General features: G+C 40.7%; 3 protein-coding genes across 3 annotated transcripts; 2 read left to right on the forward strand and 1 right to left on the reverse strand.

Annotated features, from left to right (window-relative positions):
- Positions 1-9,517: 9,517 nt before the first annotated feature.
- On the forward strand, positions 9,518-10,462 carry LOC124503828 (olfactory receptor 1J2). Its single transcript, XM_047069124.1, has one exon. It carries the CDS (start codon positions 9,521-9,523, stop codon positions 10,460-10,462), a length of 942 nt encoding a protein of 313 aa, XP_046925080.1. The 5' UTR covers positions 9,518-9,520.
- Positions 10,463-16,023: 5,561 nt separating this feature from the next.
- Positions 16,024-16,965, forward strand: LOC124503798 (olfactory receptor 1J4-like). Its single transcript, XM_047069079.1, has one exon. It carries the CDS (start codon positions 16,024-16,026, stop codon positions 16,963-16,965), a length of 942 nt encoding a protein of 313 aa, XP_046925035.1.
- A 6,940-nt stretch (positions 16,966-23,905) lies between these two features.
- LOC124503806 (olfactory receptor 1N1) lies at positions 23,906-24,846 on the reverse strand. The gene is given in 5 exon segments (XM_053722168.1): positions 23,906-24,019; positions 24,021-24,233; positions 24,235-24,375; positions 24,377-24,543; positions 24,546-24,846. Coding segments are annotated over 5 exon segments (936 nt in total).
- Between the last annotated feature and the right edge of the window lie 759 nt (positions 24,847-25,605).

A 25,605-nucleotide genomic window follows, 5' to 3' on the forward strand; every position in this document is an offset into this window, starting at 1 on the left:
AAAGAGTTAAGGCAACTATACTACAGACCCATTGGAAGTAATATTACATAGCCATTCCAATGATGTTTATGAAAAGCTTATGATATAATTTTTAAAGAGCATAATAGAAAAACTGTATAGAGGCATGATTCCAATGCTATGGAAAAATGCAGATTATCATATTTTAAAAACCTGAAACAATATGCTCCAAAATGTTAACAGAAGCTATATTATATAGGGAATAGAGGCACTTAGGTATTTTTTTTATTTGTTATTTTTCTTAATATAATTTATTGTCAAGTTGGCTAACATACAGTGTATAAATTGCTCTTGGTTTTGGGGGTAGATTTCCGTGATTCATCGCTTACATACAACACCCAGTGCTCATCCCAACAAGTGCCCACCTCAATGCCCATCATCCACTTTCCCCTCTCTCCCACCTCCACCCATTAACCTCCATTTGTTCTCTGTATTGAAGAGTCTCATGGTTTGCCTTCTTTCCTCTCTGTAACTATTTTTTCCCCTTCCGTTTCCCCATGGTCTTCTGTTAAGTTTCTCAAGTTCCACATGAGTGAAAACATATGATATGTCTTTCTCTGACTGACTTCTTTCACTTGGCATAATACCCTCCAGTTCCATCCCTGTTGTTGCATTGAAGAGGATTTCATTCCTTCTCGTTGCCAAGTAGTATTCCATTGTATATATAACCCATATCTTCTATATCCATTCATCAGTTGATGGACATTAAGGCTCTTTCCATAATTTGGCTATTGTTGATAGCACTGCTATAAGCATTGGGATACATGTGCCCCTATGAACCAGCACTCCTGTATCCTTTGGGTAAATTCCTAGCAGTGCTATTGCTGGGTCATAGGGTAGTTCTGTTTTTAATTTTTTGAGGAACCTCCACACTGTTTTCCAGAGTGGCTGCACCAGTTGGCATTCCCACCAACAGTGTAAGAGGGTTCCCATTTCTCCACATCCTCCCCAGCATCTGTTGTTTCCTTAGTTGTTAGTTTTAGTCACTCTGTCTGGTGTGAGGTGGTATCTCAATGTGGTTTTGATTTGTACTTCCCTGATGATGAGTGATGTTGAGCATCTTTTCATGTGTCTGTTGGCCATCTGGATGTCTTCTTTAGAAAAGTGTCTATTCATGTCTTCTGCCCATTTCTTCACTGGATTATTTGTTTTTCAGGTGTTGAGTTTAGTAAGTTCTTTATAGATTTTGGATACTAATTCTTTATCTGATATGTCATTTGCAAATAACTTTCCCCATTCTGTCAGTTGCCTTTAGTTTTGTTGATTGTTTCCTTTGCAGTGCACGTATGTATTTTAGAAATATTTCTCTGCCATAACATTTACATAATCATGCATTTATTTTATAAGCAATGAAAATATTAGAGTATTCTGAACTGTTGCTGAATCTCATGGCCTAGGAAGAAAAATCGAAGGGCTGACAAACTTTGAGAAGAGAAGGCAATTGCTCTTAAAAGCGCCATTGCTGTGTTTGATTGCTCTTTTCCCCACCCCTATCCATTACACAGGACTCTGAAAATCAAGGCATGAAACAGCCAAAGGACAAGTTCCTGCTGCCTCAGGGAACAAACAGTCCCTATACTAAAAACAACCTACAGGCAACAAGTAAATGCGTATTGCCACTAGCAAACAGTTTATATCCCACTGCTCTATGGGGCTTCAGCCTTTCTAAATACATGTGCAGAGAGAGAAGAAATCAAGGTCTTTGTCGGATTTATCCCTGAATTTTTATTCATTAGTACTGGGCACATGCAGATCCACTTAAAAAATACTTACTGAATCACAGTAAAGTTAGGGATGTTGCTTTATTTTTCCTTTTTTAATATTCATTTTTTATATAAAATTTATGTCAAATTGGTTTCCATACAACACCCAGTGCTCATCCCAAAAGGTGCCCTCCTCAATGCCCATCACCCACTTTTCCCTCCCTCCCATCCCCCCATCAACCCTCAGTTTATTCTCAGTTTTTAAGAGTCTCTTATGTTTTGCCTCCTTCCCTCTCTGTAACTTTTTTTCCCCTTACCCTTCCCCAGGATCTTCTGTTAAGAGTCTCAGGATCCACATAAGAGTGAAAACATATGGCATCTGTCTTTCTCTGTATGACTTATTTCACTTAGCATAACACTCTCCAGTTTCATCCACGGTGCTACAATGGGCATATTTCTTTCTTTCTCATTGCCAAGTAGTATTCCATTGTATATATAAACCACATCTCCTTTATCCATTCATCAATTGATGGACATTTAGGCTCTTTCCATAATTTGGCTACGGTTGAAAGTGCTGCTATAAACATTGGGATACAAGTGCCCCTACGCATCAGCACTCCTGTATCCGTTGGGTAAATTCCTAGCAGTGCTACTGCTGGGTCATAGGGTAGATTTGTTTTTAATTTTTTGAGGAAACTCCACACTGTTTTCCAGAGCAGCTGCACCAGTTTGCATTCCCACCAACAGTGCAAGAGCGTTCTCATTTCTCCACATCCTCTCCAGCATCTATAGTCTCCTGATTTGTTCATTTTAGCAACTCTGACTGGCGTGAGGTGGTATCTGAGTGTGGTTTTGATTTGTATTTCCCTGATGAAGAGTGATGTTGAGCATCTTTTCATGTGCCTATTGGCCACCTGGATGTCTTCCTTGGAGAAGTGTCTATTCATGTCTTTCCCCATTTCTTCACCGGATTACTGCTTTTCCCCTGAGATCAGGAACATGACAGGGATGTCCACTCGCACTGCTGTTGTTTAACATTGTGTTGGAAGTTCTAGCATCAGCAATCAGACAACAAAAGGAAATCAAAGGCATCAAAATTGGCAAAGATGAAGTCAAGCTTTCACTTTTTGCAGATGACATGACACTATACATGGAAAACATGAGAGACTCCACCAAAAGTCTGCTAGAACTGATACATGAATTCAGCAAAGTCGCAGATACAAAATTAATGTACAGAAATCAGTTGCATTCTTATACACTAATAATAAAGCGACAGAAAGACAAATAAAGAAACTGATCCCATTCACAATTGCACCAAGAATCACAAAATACCTAGGAATAAACCTAACCAAAGATAAAAAAAAGATCTGTATGCTGAAAACTATAGAAAGCTCATGAAGGAAACTGAAGAAGACACAAATAAATGGAAAAACATTCCGTGCTCATGGATTGGAAGAATAAATAGTTAAAATGTCAATACTACCCAAAGCAATCTACACATTTAGTGCAATCCCAATAAAAATTACACCAGCATTCTTCTCGAAGCTAGAACAAGCAATCTTAAAATTTGTATGGAACCACAAAAGACCCTGAATAGCCAAAGTAATATTGAAGAGGAAGACCAAAGGGGGAGGCATCACAATCCCAGACTTTAGCCTCTACTACAAGGCTGTAATCATCAAGACAGCATGGTATTGGCACAAAAACAGACACAGAGACCAATGGAATAGAATAGGGACTCCAGAATTGGACCCACAAAAATATGGCCAACTAATCTTTGACAAAGCAAGAAAGAATATCCAATGGAGAAAAGACAGTGTCTTTAACAAATGGTGCTGGGAGAACTGGACAGCAACATGCAGAAGGATGAAAATAGACCACTTTCTTACACCATTCACAAAAATAAACTCAAAATGGATGAAGGACCTGAATGTGAGACAGGAAACCATCAAAACTCTAGAGGAGAAAGCAGGAAAAAACCTCTCTGACCTCAGCCGCAGCAATTTCTTACTTGACACATCCCCAAAAGCAAGGGAATTAAAAGCAAAAATGAACTATTGGGACCTCATCAAGATAAAAATCTTCTGCACTGCAAAGGAAACAATCAACAAAACTAAAAGGCAACCAACGGAATGGGAAAAGATATTTGCAAATGACATATCGGATAAAGGGCTAGTATCCAAAATCTATAAAGAACTCACAAAACTCCATGCCTGAAGGGATGTTGTTTTCTAACAAATAGTCAAGAATAGGAAATAATTATTATATTACAGAAGATTGTTTCACTTGGATTCATCTACAAGATATCTCTGGAACAAGAATAATTAAGGACAAGTAGTTTATTTGGGGATCGAAGGAAACAGCAATAGGAGGGTGAGAAAGTAAGGCAGGGAAAGTAGGCTATAAATAAAGGACATCTATCAATGCAATTATCATCTGGGTAATTGAAGCTAATTCCATTGGAGAAACATTGGGCTCCAACACACCTTGGATTTTCTCACCCTAAAGGAGAGTGAGCTGGGGTATTTGTGTACCAACTCCTATAAGTATTTATCTTGGGGCTCTGGGGTGTAGTTGTGGAGGAGAGAGAGTGTTCATTTTCTGGCATTTCCAGCCTGCGGCATTTATAGACCAGCTGAGCTCGAGTCCAGAAAAAGTCCCCAAAGAAATAAAAATACTGGTGGTTTATGTTCTAGTCAGAGTAAACTGAAATGGTAAGATAAATGGTTATGAGTAGAAACTTGGCAGAGTACATTCACCTCCTGCACTGCTCACTGCTCAGATCCACTCCTGTCTTGCTACAGATGTTTCAAGATGGTGGCCATAGGCGTGAACTGAGGGAGAGACATCAATAAAACAGATGATATGAGGATCTGAGCCATCTGTTTCTGAAATTTATTTTTGTTTTCTAATGCCAAATTTGCTGTTGTATCTATCTGACATTATGACTTCTTGTGCCTGGCAATACTTAGCTCTAGTCATATCATGGCCTATGGTTAAACACTCAGTCTCTATGCAAGCCCAGCAGCTTGCCCAGCAGCTCCTGGCTCTAGAAACATTGCATTGCAATTCTTCTAGTGGCGCTTGCCAGAGGCTCCATGTGGTGCCATTATCTACCATGGATACCTCCAGCACCATGGGTTCTGCCAACTTAGATGATCCAATTAGTAGAGTCCCCTGTACCATAGCCTGAATCAGCTTCAGAGCCTTCTATTGCTTTAGATCCCACTTGAAATTGGCAGTCTAACAAGTCATTTGACAAATCAGTCAAAGAAGTATTCCAGGTATGGTATGTGTTGTCCCCAAAATCTGAAGAGCTCTACAATGTCCTGAGAGAAGTACAATAACTTGTCCTTTGTTTTTCAGTTAGTTTTGTCTTTCATCCACCCAAGTGTAAGCTATTCTATTGTCTTCTATGCTATGCTACCTGCCACAGGTCTTTCTGTCTATAGCACATTGGACATCAATCTAAGGTATCTTCATTCTGCTCACCATATTTCAATCTGTCCCAAACCACCTCACATAGCTTTGTCTGTGTCTTGCCATCACTCTTGTTGGTACCGATGCTTACATAGCTTCCTGTTCCAGTACCTGAGCTCCCTAAATCCTGTACCCAAGTACTGTTGTCTGTTGGATCTACCAACTTGCCCCACCATAGATTTTCCCTCTCCAGTGCACCAGGTGTCTGCTGTGTCCCTCCCAGGGAGTCCAGTGCCTATAGCCAATCTATCTTATGGTCCACTTTGAGTTTGCTAAGCTGCTACTGCCAATATTCTGGTCACTTTTTTTCTCTGAATTTTGCCTAGAATGCTGTTGGTCTTCAACAATTCTGAGTTAACATTCTCCTGAGTCCCTCTGCTCCAGGGTACACAAAGTTGTGGCAGTAATATAAGATCATCAGAGTGATTACATTGGGCCCACCCAGATAATCCAGGATAATCTCATTTTAAAGTCAGCTGATTAGCAACCTTAATTCCATGCACACCTAATTCTCCCTTATCATGTACCATATGATATGCAGCAGTAATATAAGATCATCAGAGCTAGAAAGAAACTTGCCCAGATAAAAGCTCTGCTGTATCTACCATGTCCTAAACCCAGATATCAAAAAGGCCAAAATAAACCCTCAAAGATTATTATCTCAAGGTATAAATACTATTTGTGTGTCATTTACCTTATTCCCAAGAATCACTAATGCCACAATAAATGATTATTATCTTCAAAGGTCAGTTTCAAAGAACCTGAAACTTTTAAACGTCGAGTCAATTTTTCTGGGTTGTGTGTGTGTCAACATTTTTTCCTATTTGCAAGTTCATTTCCTTTGTGGGTTATATTTCCTCCCTTCCTCCCTCCCTCCCTCCCTTCCTCTCTCCTTCCTTTCTTTTCTTTCTTCCTTGAAAACTATTTCTATTTGATGTAACCAACCCTAAGTTTTCAAGGAAGTACTAAAATCTCCACAAAAAAAAGGTGATTATTGCTGTCTCTCCCCACTTTGTATTTCATAGTAATCACCAGAAAGAAGAAACACACAGACATTTTCTTTGGGTTACTTGGTAGGCATAGCCCAAGATCTCTTTGTGTAGGAGATAGTTCTACCCAAATTCTCAGAGGCCATCGTGTTATTTGGCTTTCTGTCTGGACCTGGTTGGATCTAGTAATTTCTCTCTCTCTTTTTTGAACCTCTCTGGTGTTTACCTTATATCAAAATGTGATTAAAGCAGAGGATGTAACAGAAGGGAGACTGAAGGTGCCTTGAGAGCCTTTCCCTGGGGGCTCATTCTCCAAGTTTCCCAGCACTAACATCCCTGCTACAGGACATCTTTCCTAGGGGAATCAAGGGAAAAATTGGGCAGTTAAGCAAGTCTGATGGATGTTTTGAACTGGAAATTATAACATCTTCTTCCTATCCCCTCAGGTTCTCTCCTTGGCTAGTTATACTACTAAATTCATAGATTCAGGGCTGGTAGATGGGAGTGACAGTCTGAGCATGTAGCTTTTCTTTTTGATGCCCAATAAATTTCTAGGACCTTGGAAGCTGATATTTAGGTACCCTAAAGAGAGAATCTCAGGGAACACTTACTTACCAAACTCTGGATCATAACTGCAGGCAAGGTCAGTACTGGGGATACAATGGGTATGTTTTCTCAGCATATATGAGTTTATATGTGTGTGTGTAAGAGGAAGAATCAGGAAGCTGATTCTGGCATGGAGAAGAGAGAATAAAAAAGAGAAAATGAGAGAGGGTGGGGAGACATGGAGTGACAGAAGAACAGAGAGACAGAAACAAAGAGAATGAGAAGTGATAGAGAAGGAAGGAGAAAATGACAGAGAAAGATAAAGTGAAGGGTCATAGAGAAAGAGAAAGAAAATTAAAAAAAGCCAAAAATGAACCAAGAGATAAAGAGATATGGGGAAGAAGTCTTTGGAGGAATTTCCACTTGCTTTAGATCCTGACATAGTCCAGTTGATGAATGTGGGAGAGGGTGTTTTAGAGTCATCTTTGTGATTAATGACAAATGCCTTTAATGAGATAATAACCTCATATCCTTACATGTTAGGTAGGCATTAGCTTTGTGAAGCTATTGCTTCATTTTGTTGAATACCAGGTGGAAGTTGGGAAGGACACATGAATTTTGTTACATACCGGTACCCAGATAACCAGAGTATTTGGATATTACTGCAATATTGGTGTATCAGTTTCCTATTACTGCTCTAACAGATTACCACAAATGTAGTGGCTTCAAAAACCCACACATTTATTATCCTACAGTTCTGGAGGTCAGAAGTCTGAAATGCTGGCATTCCTTAGTGAGGCTCTAGGGGAGAATTTGTTTCCTTGCCTTGTCCAGTTTGCGTGTTTTGTTTATTTATTTATGTGTTTATGTATTTTTGTCCAGTTTTTAGAGGTCATTTTCATTCCTTGGCTCATGACCGCATTCCCCATTTTCTATGCCAGTGGCATAACATTATAAAATCACTCCCTGACTGATTCTTCTGCTTCCCTCTTCTACGTTTAAGGATATGTGATTACATTGGGCCCACTCGGATAACCCAGGATAATCTCATTTCAGAGTTAGTTGATTAGAAACCTTAATTCCATGCACACCTAATTCTCCCTTATCATGTACCATACCATGTCCCCAAGTTCTAGGCATTAGGATGTAGACATCTCTGGGGGTTATTATTTCTGCTTACCACAACTGACTAGCAGGGCTTGTAAGATGACAGGAACAACCAAGAGGGATATAAATACTTGGGATATGAGCTAAAAACTTACTTTTTTGGCATCTTTTGACAATGGTCCTAATTTTTCGTTACAGGATGTTATTATGTTGCATAGGGAGGAAAGGAAGCATATTCAAAAATATATACTGTGTATATAATTTAAAATGCTGTTGCATCAACACAACCCTCTATGTGTTGACAGAAAATAAACTATAAATAAATTTGCATGAAATACTTGCTGGGAGTCAGCCTGATCTTTGCTTTCTCAACATGACATGAAATCCCAGGAAACCCACAATCACCAAGGAGAAGAAGCCTAAGTGATGTAAATGAAAATGTGTATTTTACACTTGATCTTAGCCAAAAGGCCGAGAAGCGATGAAAATGTGTATTTTAAAAAAATTTTTTTTTCAACGTTTATTTATTTTTGGGACAGAGAGAGACAGAGCATGAACGGGGGAGGGGCAGAGAGAGAGGGAGACACAGAATCGGAAACAGGCTCCAGGCTCCGAGCCATCAGCCCAGAGCCCGACGCGGGGCTCGAACTCACGGACCGCGAGATCGTGACCTGGCTGAAGTCGGACGCTCAACCGACTGCGCCACCCAGGCGCCCCAAAATGTGTATTTTTTAAAAATGTTTATTTACTTTTGACAGAGAGAGAGGCAGAGAAAAGGGGCAGAGAGAGAGAGAGAGGGACACAGAGTGTCCAAAGTGGGCTCTGCGCTGACAGCAGAGAGCCTGATGTGATCTCAAACTCATGAACCGAACTATGAGATCATAACCTGAGCTGAAGTCAGACACTCAACCAACTGAGCCATGCAGGTGACCCTGAAAATGTGTCTTTCCAAGGAAGTTGGAACAGAGAAGTCAGCAAAAGTGAGAGAGGTGGGAGTAAGGGAGAAGTTGGAAATGTGGGAGAGACACAGATTTTTCAGGATCTTTAAGCCATATTAAAGTTGTTACACTTCAAATTTTTAAACAGGGGAAGAAGTCATTTAAGTTTTAAAGAAGAACTACAGGTTTTTAAGAAAAAAATTTCTCTTCAGTGCAGAAGGGAAATGCATCAACATAATTCAGAGTCTCTTAAGAACCCTCTACTGAATTGATATAAACAAAATATATGTATACTGATGGATGTCCTTTAATTAAAACAATGCTAATCTTTGTGTCCATTTATTTGAAAAGTTCACCTCCCATCTGAAATTTAACAATGGGTGGTGAAGTCAAATCTTCTGAAGTTTGCTGTGCTGTGGTTGAGGATTTCGAATACTCAGCACAGAGCATTCTTGGGGCAATAACATGGCTGACACATCATACTCCATGGTCTGGTCCTCAGTGTCACAGACGCAAGAATTCTGGTTTTTGGTGAACCAAGAAAAACTGGCTCCCAATAACAGTTCTTCAACAATTTTACTAATTCCTTTATGTGCCAACATAAAAGAAAATATGTCAGAAACAGGTTGTTTCCCACTTTCCAAAACACACATATTTTTCATATGACTACTAAAAATGATTATTTCAGAGTCCTTAATATTTTCAACCATGCTTCATTCCCAGCAAAGGAAAGAGTATCATGAGGAGGGAGAACCAGAGCAGCGTGTCCGAGTTTCTCCTCCTGGGGCTCCCCATCCGGCCAGAGCAGCAGGCCATGTTCTTCACCCTGTTCCTGGGCATGTACCTGACCACAGTGCTGGGGAACCTGCTCGTCATCCTGCTCATCAGGCTGGACTCTCGCCTCCACACCCCTATGTACTTCTTCCTCAGCCACTTGGCCTTCACTGATGTCTCCTTCTCATCTGTCACTGTCCCAAAAATGTTGATGGACATGCATGCTAAGTACAAATCCATCCCCTATGAAGGGTGTATTTCACAAATGTATTTTTTTATATTTTTTACTGACCTGGACAGCTTCCTTATTACATCAATGGCATATGATCGCTATGCGGCTATATGTCACCCTCTTCATTATACCACCATCATGAGGGAAGAGCTGTGTGCCTTACTAGTGGCTATATCTTGGATCCTGTCCTGTGCCAGCTCTCTTTCCCACACCCTTCTCCTCACCCAGTTATCCTTCTGTGCTGACAATGCCATCCCCCATTTCTTCTGTGACCTTGGTGCTCTGCTTAAGATATCCTGTTCAGGCATCTTCCTCAATGAGTTGGTCATGTTCACAGTAGGGGTGGTGGTCATTACCCTGCCATTCATATGTATTCTGGTATCTTATGGTTACATTGGGGCCACCATCATGAAAGGTCCTTCCACCAAGGGGATCTGCAAAGCACTGTCCACATGTGGCTCCCACCTTTCTATAGTGTCTCTGTATTATGGGGCAATATTTGGGCAGTATCTTTTCCCCAAATTAAGCAATTTCATTGACAAGGACATCATTGTGGCTCTCATGTACACAGTGGTTACACCCATGTTGAACCCCTTTATCTACAGCCTTAGGAACAGGGACATGAAAGAAGCCCTGGGGAAACTCTTCGGTAGGGCAACATCTTTATCACGGTGATTTTGCGACATTTATTTATTTATTTATTAAAAAATTTTTTAACATCTATTTATTACTGAGAGACAGAGAGAGAGAGAGAGCATGAGCAGGGGAGGGGCAGAGAGAGAGGGAAACACAGAATCCAAAGCGGGATCCACGCTCTGAGCTGTCAGCACAGAGCCCAACTCAGGGCTCAAACCCACAAACAGGGAGGTCGTGACCTGAGCCGAAGTCAGACGCCCAACCAATTGAGTCACCCAGGCGTCCCAGTGTGACATTTATTTAAATCGGAACCTCCTTTTGGTTGATCTTGTGTATTTGATTTTCCATTAGAATATTTCTCAAAACTTGAATGTTTCAAACCCTAAGACAAATGGTAACATCTTGATATACTTGGTAAATATTTATTGACCAGAATTTCATTCCCTTATTAACAATGCTCTCCTTTATACATAATTTTTGATCAGCAAATACTAAGTTAGTTTTACTACTTATTTCTGCAACTTGGGGGGATTCATAATACAATGACATACAGTTGCACTATCCCTTCTTTAGGAGATTTTGGAAGCCTTATATTTTGGGCCTATAATCTCAGGCTTTAACACACCCTAGAATCTAAAGAATTAGATATATCATTTCACTATACTCTCTTATGTATCCTAAACAGGTTTTATTTCCATCTTTATGGATCTATTGAAATCAAAGTATCCAAAATGCTTGTCACTTGAATAAGAGGAAGTGTATTACTCTCTGCCCATGGTATAAAATGTTACATTGGTTATACACTGCCCATGGTTATAAAATGTAACCACTCTGCAGATGGAGGGCCCTGTTGTAAACCCAGACTTGCCAGCTCCCCTTTGCCAGTACTGTGTGATAGTTGCTGCTTAGCCCCCATATACAATCATTAATGAAAGCATGCTTCATGCTGGCCTCCTGTGTAAATATAACCAAATTATAGTGCATAGACTCTGAAAGTGTTATTGCTTTCCTACAAATGCCACTCCAGATTTAGCACTGACTATCCATGGACATTCTACCTTCCCAGGTGAAGAATAAAAGTAAAGCTTGTCAAACTTGAGCATGCATTCCTGTCACGGGAATAAAAGGCACAGCATAAGGAATACAGTCAATTGTACTGTAAGAGTGTTGTATGCTGATAGGTGGTATCTACACTTGTGGTAAGCACAGCATGACGTATAGGGAAGTTGAATCACTTTTGTATACCTGAAACTAATGTGACATTGTGTGTCAACTGTACTCAAATTAAAAAAAAATCCTGAAGGGTTGTTAAAACACAGGTTCCTGGAATCTACCACCATGAGTTCCAATTCAGTAGTTCTGGGATGGGACCGCCAAGTTTTCATTTCTCGTAAGTTTCTATATGACGCGGATGCTGTAGATCTGTGAACTACTATTTGAAGACAAGTGCTGTAAAGACTTAAATCATGAAAGTTGTGGTAGTCTACAACATCCCAAGCTATGACCTAACTAGGGGAAACAAATCTGGCAGGCAAGGGTCAGTGGAGAGGTCTCTCCACATCTCCTTTTGGGCTTACATCCTGATATTTTTCCTAAGGACAGTGTTTCTTCAAAGTCTGCCCTTAGAACCATCTGTGTTAGAATAACCTGGCCCCAGATCTCATGGATGAGCATCTCTGGGGATGGAGCTGGGATCTGCCTCTTTAAAAACTCCCAGGTGATTCTTCTGAACATCAAAGTTTAGGGACACTGACTAGGGCTTATGTCCTGGAGGGAGTAAGAAGAGTACTGAGCAATTAATACATTTTTAATGCATGTCTCTAATCAAGAGCTTTGTGCCCTGTCCCCTTGGGCTCTTTCCCTGGTGAGTACAGTGGAGTCTTCACATCTCCACTTCTGAAGCTGGTGAATTGAGCAGAGTAAGCTCCAGGCTTATGATTTTGCTTTGTGTCAGTGAGAGGGTTAGGACCACAGAAGTTGTAGGCTAAATCTGGTCTCTGGGTGTCCTGCAGAGAAGCTGAGAAACCAAGTCCACACTCCCAGGAGCCAGAGGACTTGAGCATAAAGTTCAGAGCAGAACTGGGTATCTGTCATCAGGAGCAGGTGTGTGTGTGTGTTGTGGTGTGTGTGTGTGTGTACATGCATGCATGCACATAGACACAGGTGCTCATCACTTCTCAGTGCTCTCACTGAACCCACTTTTTATTACTAGTTCCTAAAGAGAGGGATACCACAATCACCACTGGCCACTGACTCTTGGACCTTTAACCCTGAACCTTGGGGAAATGAGGAACAGAATCAGCTGGCTGTGTAAGATTAGTGGGCACATCCCCAGATTCAAGCTGGGGGCCCCATCTCATCATTCAAGTTCTAGCTGTCAGAATCTTAGTTCTTATTTGCTTAGTGTTAATGGTGCTTAGTTCATAGTTGTTCTTAGTGCATGCAGTGTCAACCAGCCCTTCCCAATGCTTCTCTCCAAAGTCCCTGATCACCACCTCCCCTTTAGAAAGCACTGCTGTTTCCACCTAGAAGTATATTTGAAAGGCAACTTTTACCTAGAGAGCTTTGGTTCCTCTTTTCATTCACACAGCACCTGTATTACAGCTCTTCGTTAGAAGTTGATGATTTCCTCCCTGAAATCCCTAGTATAGTCTCATACATTCATTGAATGTGTCAAACCTTGGGCCCAGGAAAGATTTTCTACCTCAACTACATTTACTGTGTTCCACTGAAGATAAGACCCTGAGTTTCTTCACTAGAGTTCTTTGCACTTTATATGGAACAGGAACAACATAGCCACATGTAGGACCCCTTGTTTAATTCTTTTTGACTCAGGGACTAGTATCCCAATTTTAGGAAGGAAAACCTGAGACTCCAACAGGTACAATGCCTTGTCCAAAGACATAGATCTGACAAATGGTGGAAAGGTGAGTTTAATCTACTCTGTCTGGTTCCAAAGCCCATGCTTTGCCTTCGACAGCACACAGCCTCACTGTCAAAGAAATATCAGTTCTCAGTAAGTGGTGGTTGAGGTATTATTGACCAGAAGGCTGAGTGCGGTGGAGTAAGAGTCCATATATGATTCTTATAAAAGGTTTATGCAGAAAAAAAAGAGATATTATCAAATTGTATCCAAGGAATTTTTATTAAAATACCAAATCTCATAGACTAGATAAATTTACTAGTTCAGAAAGGAGTAGCCCTATTTATAAGGCATGAGGGAAAGCAGAGAGAATGGAGGGAAGGTGGAAGAAGTCCAGAAGTGTGGGATAGTGGAGGTTTCATTTTCTACCAGGCAGATGTAGTTGGCCTCTTGCCTGTACTCCCAACTTCATCATTGCGTCTATGGCCTTTGCCTGCATCAGGTCATAACCCCACAATGAAGTGGCTTTGTGGCACCTGAACTCTGCTTAATATCTGCCTATTGAGGGGAGGGAGGAGTCAGGAGGGAGAAATAAGGGGGTCTCATGACATGGAGGGCAGGAAACTAACATTGATTTGTGCCAACAATCTGCATGGTGTTTCACCAATATTATCTTATTAATATTCACAATTTTCTCATGACTGAGGCTCATAGTCATATCTCCAATTAAAAAAATTTTTTTAATGTTTATTTATTTTTGAGAGACACAGAGAGAGAGAGAGAGAGAGAGAGAGAGAGAGAGAGAGAGCGCATGAGCAGGGGAAGGGCAGAGAGAGAGGGAGACACAGAATACAAAGTAGGCTTCAGGCTCTGACCTGTCAAAACAGAGCCCACCCTATGTGGACCTTAAACTCACAGACTGTGAGATCACGACCTGAACTGAAAGCTGGACGCTTAACCAACTGAGCCACCCAGGCACCCCATCATATCTCCAATTTAGAGATAAGAAAATTGAGACTCAAAATGGGTCACCTGCCCAGAACTCACAAACATGAAATAGTATTGCCAGAATGTGAATCTATTTCTAATTGCATTGCTTGTCTGATACACCACACCGCACTCAGACATGGGGCTCTATCTTTAACATCATAGCCAAAAGTCCAAAATGCTGGAGTGAGCAGACACAGATTAGGAACCTGGGCCAGGCACTCTTCTCTACTGGCCCACCTAGAACTCTCTTGTGTTGGCAGCTTTTCAGTAAGTTTAAAAAAGAAGATAGTATACCCAGATGGAGTAGGAGTATGCTCAATTCATCAGCCTAAAGAAGCAAGAGATTTTAAACCCACCTGTATAAAGCTCTTCTGAATTTTTCTTTCAGTTAACAACTACTATAATGCAATCCTAACATCCTGCATTTACATACTGTATGTAGGCAGATATAGGCATTTGACACTGATTTTTGTCTTAAAGGAACTTTTAATTAAGACACAGTGAGATCATAAATATCTTTTCCTACTTACTTTGCAGGATTTGGTAATTTAGGCTTTAGACTATTTTAATGGGTAAATAGCAGTGGTTGAGGGAGAACACAAATAGATTTTGTAAGAAACAAAACCTCCTGGACATGTGTAGAATTTTTACAGGGCTGATTATCCAGAGCTGTAGTTCAAGATGCCAAGAGCCCAAATGAGGAAGCTAAAAAAAGGAGCAGGGGGCATATCATGGCGCCTCTTTGACCTCTCTTGATAACAGCTCTTTCTCTTTTTTTTTTTAATATTTATTTATTTATTCGGGGGGAGAGTGCAAGTGGGGGAGGGGCAAAGAGAGGGGGACAGAGGATCCAAAGCAGGCTCTGCGCTGACAGGCTGACAGCAGTGAGCTCGATGTGGGGCTCTAACTCATGAACCTCGAGGTAATGACCTGAGCTGAAGTCAGAGCTCAACTGACTGAGCCACCCAGGTGCCCAATAACAGCTGTTTCTATTATGAATTGTGGTTTTCATCGTGTCACGCAAGCTCATTGAATCATGAAGAAATTGGAAAATGATCTAAAGAAGTCCTGATAAATGTAATTCCTAGCAATAAATATATAACTGTCAGCAATATTTTTGCATTTTTAAACAGTGCTCTTGCAAGACTGAGCTCTGAGAATTTCTGAGTTCAATCGACAGATATGTTTTCTTTGACCTTTATACATTATGGAAATTTTGGATATTTACTTTTGATCCACTTACCTTTGGGAAGATGGAATCCCAATTTGTTGAAACCTTCTCCTTATATTTTACTTATTAATGGATTTGGAGTCAGATTTCAAAACCTTACAACTTGAAAGTTAAGTCTAACCTGACAATTGTCTTTAAACATACAGAAATGGAAGAGAAATTAGGGAGATTTTAGCTTAATAGTTCCTGCTAAGACAGTGCAAGGCTTTCTCTTTACTGACTAGACATAGTTATGAAAATATGTTGTGGCCTGGGCTGCCTGTCCCCTGGATGGTGAAAAATGCCAGTTGAGCCACTTTTTCTTCCATAGCAAACTGTCTTCTCTGTTGGCAAATTCTCTCATTTTACATGATAAACACCATCCAGTTTTTAAAAATTTGTTGAGACATGGCAATGCGGACAGACACTGGCATATTCACCAGTAAAAAGGATCTCATTTGTATCTGCCTGAGGTTAAATTAACATCTGTTGATTTCTGCTTTTTCACTGTCCTTTTACCCAGAGCAGAAGGTGAACATGAGGCCTGAGAACCAGAGCAGCACATCTGAGTTCCTCCTCCTGGGGCTCCCCATCCGGCCAGAGCAGCAGGGCATGTTCTTCGCCCTGTTCCTGGGCATGTACCTGACCACAGTGCTGGGGAACCTGCTCATCATCCTGCTCATCAGGCTGGACTCTCGCCTCCACACCCCCATGTACTTCTTCCTCAGCCACTTGGCCCTCACAGATGTCTCCTTCTCATCTGTCACCGTCCCCAAGATGCTGATAAACATGCACTTTCAGGATCAATCCATCCCCTACACAGGCTGTGTAACACAGATGTATTTTTTCATATTTTTTACTGATCTGGACAATTTTCTTCTCACATCAATGGCATATGATCGGTATGTGGCTATCTGTCACCCACTCCACTATACCACCATCATGAGAGAGGGGGTGTGTATCTTACTAGTAGCTGTATCTTGGATCCTGTCCTGTGCCAGTGCCCTGTCTCACACTCTCCTCTTGGCCCAGCTGTCCTTTTGTGCTGACAATGCCATCCCCCATTTCTTCTGTGACCTTGGTGTCCTGCTCAAGCTCTCCTGCTCAGACACCTCCCTTAATGAGCTGGTCATTTTCACAGCCGGTGTGGCAGTCATTACTATCCCACTAATTTGCATCTTGATCTCTTATGGCCACATTGGGGCCACCATCTTGAAGGTTCCCTCTACCAGGGGGATCTGCAAAGCCTTGTCCACGTGTGGCTCCCACCTCTCTGTGGTATCTTTGTATTACGGAACAATCATTGGGCTGTATTTTTTCCCTTCATCCAGCAGTTCCAGTGACAAGAACATTATTGCCTCTGTGATGTACACAGTGGTCACTCCATTGCTTAACCCTTTCATTTATAGCCTAAGGAACAGAGACATGAAAGGGTCCCTGGAGAAACTCCTCAACAGGCCAATAGTCTTATGTCAGTGACATCTGCTCATCTTTATAACAGACATAGGTAATCACATATCCCCAGATGCTAGACCACTAATCTTAAGCCTAGCATGGAATAGGTGCTCAGTATATATTTGACAACTTCAATTACATTGTTACAGTTATTCACTCTTTTCCTACCAACTCTTTAGTAGAGGCTGTGAATTCTTAGTTGATATTATTGATTACTACTCTTGTCTATTAGATTGTGATATCATGTAGCTAATACAATGTATGTTTCTCCCCTTATTTCCTGGGAATTTATTAGTTCTTTTCAAAAAATAGTTTATTGAGGTATAATTGACATATAAATGTTATATGTATTTAAAGTGTACACCTTTATGTTTTGATACGTATATGTTGTGAAATGATTGCCATTTCAAGCTAATTGATATACCTATCACCTCCACATAGTTAACATTTTGTTTTATTTTTGTGTGTGTGGTGAGGGAATATAAGATACATTCACCTAGCAAATGTCAAGTATACAATACAGTATTGATATCTGTGGTCATCTTGCTGTACATTAGTTCTCAAAAACTTTTTCATCATGCATAACTGAACTTTGTACAATATACTAGGTGAAATAAGTCAGACACAGAAAGACAAATCCTGCATGATCTCACTTTTATGTGGAATCTAAAATAGTCCTATTTAGAGAAGCAGATATAGAATGGTGATTGCTGGGAGCTAGGGGGAAGGAGAAATTGGGTGATATTGGAAAGTTATTCTTTGAGAAAGAAGCTATAAATGAAATCAGGAGGGACTCAATACATTTTAATTTATTTGTCATTTAGGATAGAGTAAATACCAGAAAAATAGTGAGACTTTCTTTTTTTTTTTCTATGAACCAAAACTGTATTTAAAAAAAATCAGTGGTTAGAAGTTATCAGGGACATTTTATATGCTTTTCCTTCATGATATAGAACTGTAAATACTTTTAAAGTAGGTATCTCCTAAACCTTTTATTTTTTTATTTTTTAATATGAAATTTATTGTCAAATTGGTTTCCATACAACATCCAGTGCTCATCCCCAACAGGTGCCCTCCTCAATGCCCATCACCCACCCTCCCGTCCCTCCTACCCCTCATCAACCCTCAGTTTATTCTCAGTTTTTAAGAGTCTTTTATAGTTTGCCTATCATATAGATTCTGTCACTCATTAGCTATTTTGCAAGTTACCTACTCTACGTCAGTGTGTCTAGACCTTGTCGTACACAGCTGGATAAAGACACGACCTCCAGGGGCGCCTGGGTGGCGCAGTCGGTTAAGCGTCCGACTTCAGCGAGGTCACGATCTCGCGGTTCGTGAGTTCGAGCCCCGCGTCAGGCTCTGGGCTGATGGCTCAGAGCCTGGAGCCTGTTTCCGATTCTGTGTCTCCCTCTCTCTCTGCCCCTCCCCCGTTCATGCTCTGTCTCTCTCTGTCCCAAAAATAAATAAACGTTGAAAAAAAAAAAATTAAAAAAAAAAAAAAAAAAGACACGACCTCCATGCAAAAGAAGGGAACAGTCTAGTGGTGTAGAGACAGGTGAGCTAAAAATATACAGGAATATTAAAAAGTGTTTTAATATAATACTATTGATAATAATTGTGCTTATTGAGCATGTTACTGTGTTGGGCATGCAATTAAAAGCTTTATCTGTTATTATCTTTTTTAGTGCTCATAATAATCCTATGAAGCATGTACATTATTATCTGCATTTTTCAGTTGAGGATAATGAACTTAGAGACAATGGCCTAAATATAATAAATGGCAGTAGCATAGGGAGGATATAGTTAACGCTGCCTGGATATCACCAAAAGCTTTACAGAGGAGGTAGTCCTGTAGCTGGGTTTTGAAAGATGTTCAGGGTGATGATGCCTAATGAGAGAAATGGCAGTCTTGGCAGAGAGAACAGAGTGAATGAGGGCACTGAAATAGCATAGTTCAGGAAAATGTAAAAAGTGGGTGTTGCTAAAGCATATGTGTGTATGAGTTGAGGGGGGCAAGAGATGAGTCTAGACAGTCAGATAAGGACTATATGGTGAAGGGGTTAGGAAGTTCTGTTGGGGACTTAAGACATTGCCTTTCAAGTGACTGGGCACCATTTGCTGGGGATGGGGTGCAGTAGGGATTAAACCTGGGGAAGGTTACATTTGTATCCTAGAAGACTATTCAGGTAACAAATGTACCACATGGGTTGGCAATGAATTGGAGAGCCTAGAGACAGAGAGCTCAATCAGAAGGTTATTGTGCATCCAGGTCACAGATGATGAAGGCCTGAATGAAGACAATGGCATGGGGACAGACAAAAGAATATCTTAGAAGGTAGACTAGAGTGGTCTTGGTAATTAATGGGAAGTAGGTGGTAGAATAGGATTGTTCTGGATTTCTGGTTCTGTAAACTGACATTTAAGAACATAATGAAGGCTAGGCACTTTGAATAGTTTTGATCAGGCTTTAAAATCTTTTAAAAGTGAGTGGCACTTGGGTAGTTTAGTCAGTTGAGCATCCAACTCTTGATTTCAGCTCAGGTCCTGATCTTGCAGTCCATGAGATTGAGCCCCACATTGGGCTCTGCGCTGACAGTGCACAGAGCCTGCTTGGAATTCTCTCACTTTTCCCTGCCCCTCTCCCACTCGCTTCTGACTCTCTCTCTCAAAATAAATAAGTAAACATTAAAAAAGTCTTTTAGAAGTGAGGAAACAAGATTTTTATTAAATATATTTATTGTCAAATTGGCTAACATACAGTGTGCTCTTGGTGTTGGGGGTAGATTCCTGTGGTTCATCACTTATATACAATACCCAATGCTAATCCCAACAAGTGCCCTCCTCAATGCGCATCCCACATTTTCCCCTCCCTGCCCCATCAACCCTTAGTTTGTTCTCTGTATCTAAGAGTCTCTTATGGTTTGCCTCCCTCCCTCTCGGTTTGTAACTACTTTTTTCCCCTTCCCTTCCTCCAGGTCTTCTGTTAAGTTTCTCAAGTTCCACATATGAGTGAAAACATATGATATCTTTCTCTGACTGACTTCTTTCACTTAGCACAATATCCTCCAGTTCCATCCAATTTGCTGCAAATGAAGAGGATTTCATTCTTTCTCATTGCCAAGTAGTATTCCATTGTATACATAAACCAGATTTTCTTTATCTATTCATCACTTGATGGGCGTTTGGGCACTTTCTATAATTTGGCTATTGTTGAAAGCGCTGCTATAAACATTGGGATACATGTGCCCCTATGAATCACTACTCCTGTATCCTTTGGATAAATTCCCTAGTAGTGCTATTGCTAGGTTGTAGTGTAGTTCTATTTTTAATTTTTTGAGGAATCTCAACACTGTTTTCCAGAGCATCTCCACCAATTTGCATTCTTACCAACAGTGCAGGATGGTTCCCGTTTCTCCACATCCTCACCAGCATCTGTCATTTCCTGAGTTGTTAATTTTAGTCACTCTGACTGGTGTGAGGTGGTATCTCAATGTGGTTTTGATTTGTATTTCTCTGATGATGAGTGATGTTGAGCATCTTTTCATGTGTCTGTTGGCCATCTGGATGTCTTCTTTGGAAAAGTGTCTATTCATGTCTTCTGCCCATTTCTTCACTGGATTATTTGTTTTTTTAGGTGAATTTCACAAATTCTTTATAGATTTTGGATACTAACCCTTCATTCAATATGTTATTTGCAAATATTTTTTCCCATTCCGTCGGTTACCTTTTAGTTTTGTTGATTGGAGGAAACAAGTTTCTAACCACCTGTTTTTTTAATTTTTTATTTATTTAAAAAAATTTTTTTAAATGTTTATTTTTTGAAGGACAGAGACAGAGTGTGAGCAGGGGAGGGACAGAGAGAGAGGGAAACACAGAATCTGAAGCAGGCTCCAGGCTCTGAACTGTCAGCACAGAGCCCGACAGCCCGATGCAGGGCTTGAACCTGTGAATTGTGAGATCATAATCTGAGCCAAAGCTGAACACTTAACCAATTGAGCCACCAGGTACCCCACCACCTGCTTTTTAAAAAAAAGGTTCCAGGGGCTCCTGGGTGGCTCAGTCAGTTAAGCATCTAACTTTGGCTCAGGTCATGATCTAGAAGTTCATGAGTTTGAGCCCTGTGTTGGGCTCTGTGCTGACAGCTCAGAGCCTGGAGCCTGCTTCTGATTCTGTGTCTCCTTCTCTCTACCCCCCCCCCACTCATGCTCTCTCTCTCTCTCTCAAAAAATGAATAAACATTTAAAAAAAATTAAGATTCCAAGCAAAAGGCAGGCAAATACCATAAATAGGCAAATTTGAAAGCTCTTCATTATCACCCCCAACTCAATCCCAATTGAAAGCACATCCTACTCACATGACACTACCTACATGAAAAGACTTATAAATAATTTGTATTTACAAATAATTCAGGGTGAATTATTTTATTGTCAACATCATATTAACTCTACTTAAAACGGGTGACCTTAAAGGAACAGAAGTGTGAACATAGGGATTGGGGTGGGTATACTAGGATGTATCAAAAGAATAAACTTGGAACTTTGAATACAGTGGTAACTATTTTGACTGTGTAGGACCTAAGAATGTTAGACTACTCAACAGTGACAGGTAATAGAGTCCCCAGGTGGATCTTTGTACACTCTATGCTGACTTAATTGCTAACTGACACAATGATATTGGGGAAACCAAAACAGACATGTAGTCTCATCTCTTAGTCTGCTTGGGGCCTGTGGGAAAGCCCCAAACAGGGTCACAACATGTCTGCACTGCCACTGGATTAAGATTCTGTGAGGCTCAGAATGGAGAAAGAAACTAGAAGACCATCTAGAGAAACCACCATCTAGAGAAACCAGAAGGTAGGGCTAATTGGGCCAGTTTGAGCAGCAGGTTCAGGACATCAAAGGGACACTGATGGCAGGGATAGTGTGGAGCTGTATCCAGTAATCTTACACCTCAGCCTTCCTTGTGTCCAGGGGTTATGTCATCAGGCCTTAGAACTCTTCCAAGGGACCCTCTCCTGAAATAACTGATCATGAGAAGTAGAAGGTATTTTTCTTGCCAGTTCAAAGGACAGAATAAAGCTAGGCCTTCTGTGGCCCACAATCTAGAACATTAGATGTCAATAGAATGAAAGAAGAGGTGCAAACTAAGGAAATCAAAAGAGAAGGACTCCTGGGTGGCCACCAGCTCCAGCCCTGACTATAAGAATGCCCCCCCTCCCCCCGGCCCTACCAAGGACTCCTACAGAGAATTATCTGGAAAGAAGATCTAGAGAAAAAAGTCAAGTCCTGATTCAGGTTATCAAACAAATGGAAAACTCAAGTACTAAGATGTGGCATGTGGCTTGACACAATTTGCATTTGTGCTCACCAACTGTGGAAGTCTGGAACAGCTTGATTGTGTGGGCAATGCTCAAAAATTATTTGTTTAAATAAATAGAGGAATCATGGAACATTTTAAGATAGGTTGAATCTGAGAAAAAAAGTGCAATGGGGAATGGGATTTGGGTAGCTAGTAGATACTTCGTCGTACCAGAGAAATGTAAGGAATTTAAATTATGTGGCTCTTATTTTTTTTTAATTTAATTTAATTTTTTTAAATTTACATCCAAATTAGTTAGCATATAGTGCAACAGTGATTTCAGGAGTAGATTCCTTAATGCCCCTTACCCATTTAGCCCATCCCCCCTCCCACACCCCCTCCAGTAACCCTCTGTTTGTTCTCCATATTTATGAGTCTCTTATGTTTTGTTCCCTTCCCTGTTTTTATATTATTTTTGTTTCCCTTCCCTTATGTTCATCTGTTTTGTCTCTTAAAGTCCTCATATGAGTGAAGTCATATGATATTTGTATGGCTCTTATTTTTAAATAATAATATTTTAGGGGTGCCTGGGTTGGTTAAGCATACAACTCTTGATTTTGGCTCAGGTCATGATCTCATGTTCATGAGATCAAGCCCCAGGTCAGGCTCTGCACTGGGCATGGGGCCGCTTGGGATTCTCTCTCTTTCTCTCTTTCTCTCTCTCGCTCTCCCTCTGCCCCTTCACTGCTTGCACTCTCTCTCTAAAAAAAATCATATTTCAAATATTTCTAGGATTCTTAGAGGCAGAAGAGAACTTATTTGCTTATAAACTTTTTCCAACTCTGCAACTAAGTTATGTGGCGGATGCCTCTTTTTTAGATCTAAAGGCAAACCTGGAAGCAAACAAAGATGGTTACAGTGTTCACACCTTTTAAGTCATTAAAGGGTGCTGGAATTGAGCATTTCTGACCATCAAAGGGATGAGACAGCACAAAGAATTCATCCTTTCTGGTAAAATCTTGGCAAACTGTGTGAAGTGGGGCAACCAGTACAGAAATCTCAACTCTGAACTTCAGTCTTCTGATGTGGAACCCTTTATCTAGTCTGCATCTCCTGGAAAGTAACCTCTGTCCTTTATTTATTTCATCTTTACCTCCATTTAATGCTACCACCAAGACAGCCCCCAATTTTTTTTATGATTGGCAAATTAATAATCTGGAAATGGAAGTGTTATGAAAGCAGGGACTTGGTCTTATCCCATGCACTTAAGGAACTTAAGTTCCTTAGCTCTTAGCACTTAGCTCCCAGCACCTAGCAGGGGTCTGGTAGATATTTGTTGAATGAGTGAATCTCAGAGAAAGGATTGTTTTGACTTTTTGAGTGGGGGCAAGGATGAAAACTTACAGCAGTAATAAAAATAGCTTTCATTTATTGAAAACCTACTATTATTTGTCACTATACAAAATGCACTTCAGAGTTTATCTCAGTTCATCTAGTCCTCCAGTCACCTTACTGGAGGATAGAGGTAACTATCTCCATTTTATAGATGAGAAGACTAAGGCTCAGAGTGCATAGGTAATGGGACTACAATCTTATGGCTAGTATGTGGCAGACCCAAAACTGAAGCCAAGTTTGTGGCTTTAATGAAAAGCCACCATCACTGCATCTAAGAGGATAAAATTCTCCTGTGACTGAGGAGCCTCTTAAGGGCACCCTTCATGTCCTTGTTCCTCAGTCTATAGATAAAGGGGCTCAACATGGGGGTCACAACAGTGTACACTTGCAGCTGCTGCCATGTCCTTCTCTTCAGAGGCAACAGAGGCAGGGCACAAGTAGGCACTGAAGAGCGTCCCATAGAACACACAGATGACACAGAGATGGGAACTACAGGTGGAAAAGGCCTTGCCTTCTGCACCAGGAGTTTGGACCCTTAAGAAGGCCAATATAATGTGGATGTAGGAGATGACAATGCAGATAAAGGGGACAATGAGTACTCACTGTGCCTCCTATGGCAAAAACCATCAACATGCTGATGTGAGTGTTGGAACATGACAGCTTCAGTATAGGAGTTATGTCACAGAAAAAGTGAGCTATTTCCCCAGCAACAGAGAAGGACAGCCAAGCTATGAGGAGGGCAACAGTGAGTCAGGGCAACAGTGTGGGTGAGGACCCAGCACAATGCAAGCAGCAGGGCACAGACTTGGGGGCTCATGACTGTGGAGTAGTGGAGAGGGCGGCAAATGGCCACATAATGGTCATACACCATTACAGCCAGGAAGAAGCTCTCCAGATCGCCAAACATCAGAAATACATTTGTATGAGGCAACCAGCATAGGAAATGGTGTGATGTTGAGTCTGCACATTTAACAGCATCTTGGTAACTGTGGAAGATGTTAAACCTATGTCAACAAAAGACAGGTTGGTCAGAAAGAAGTACGTGGAGGTGTGGGGGTGTGGGTCTGATCTGATGGCCAGGAAGATGAGCATGTTCCCAGTTAAAGTGACAAGATACATACACAGGGAAATTCCAAAGAGGAACTGCTTTTGCTCTGGTAACTTGGATATTCCTTGGAGGAAAAACTCAGAGATGCTGGATTGGTTTTCCATGACTCTGCAGCATCTGGAAGCTAGGGAGGAGAGTTAGATGCTAGATTTCTTCTATAACTCTACATGTGATGACTCTCAAATCTTCTAACTTCCAAATCTCTCTTTATATTCATTATCTTCCCTAATCTGACTTCACTTCTAATCTGACTCTACTTCCTTCTTTTTCCTCTTTTTTAGGAATCTCATAGATTCTTCCTTTCTTTTCTCTTTCCCTCTGGTCAATATTTTATACTCTTCTAAGGAGGCTCTGGGTACTTTTCAGTCCTGGTATTACCAAGCCTTGAACGATGTCTACCATCCCATATCAGCTTCACCGTTGCTTTGCCCAGTACATGAGTAGACTGAGATGAGTTGAATTTTACATTCTCTTGGTAGCCCCAAAATTCATACAATTTTTTTAAACTACCACAATATCTCATTTTACAGGGAAGGGCATATAAACTCATGATCCTTTATTTCTGTATCATTTCTTCTTAAATGGGAAATAAAGAGTTCTGTATTTTTTCCCTCTTGTATTTGAGTTTTTTGTCATTGGCATCATCATCATCGCATAGCTGACATTTACCAGCCACTTACTACACTTATCAGCCACTGTACTAAGCACTTCATACAGATCATCTCCTTTACTCCTTAAATAGCACTAGGAAGCAGATATTATTATTCCTACAATTGTATAGGGAAGAGAATTGACTAACATACAGAGGGACTCATAGCTTATAAATATTAGGGACAGAGTTTCAACCCATAGCATTGGACACC

Source organism: Lynx rufus, unplaced genomic scaffold, assembly GCF_022079265.1.
Source record: "Lynx rufus isolate CCGP_SWC_20201006 ecotype Redwood Valley unplaced genomic scaffold, mLynRuf1.p SCAF_10, whole genome shotgun sequence".
Taxonomy (NCBI): domain Eukaryota; kingdom Metazoa; phylum Chordata; class Mammalia; order Carnivora; family Felidae; genus Lynx; species Lynx rufus.

Excerpts from the sequence above, each read along its gene's own strand:
- LOC124503798 (XM_047069079.1), top strand. The coding sequence starts at position 16,024 with ATGAGGCCTGAGAACCAGAGCAGCACATCTGAGTTCCTCCTCCTGGGG.
- LOC124503828 (XM_047069124.1), top strand. The coding sequence starts at position 9,521 with ATGAGGAGGGAGAACCAGAGCAGCGTGTCCGAGTTTCTCCTCCTGGGG.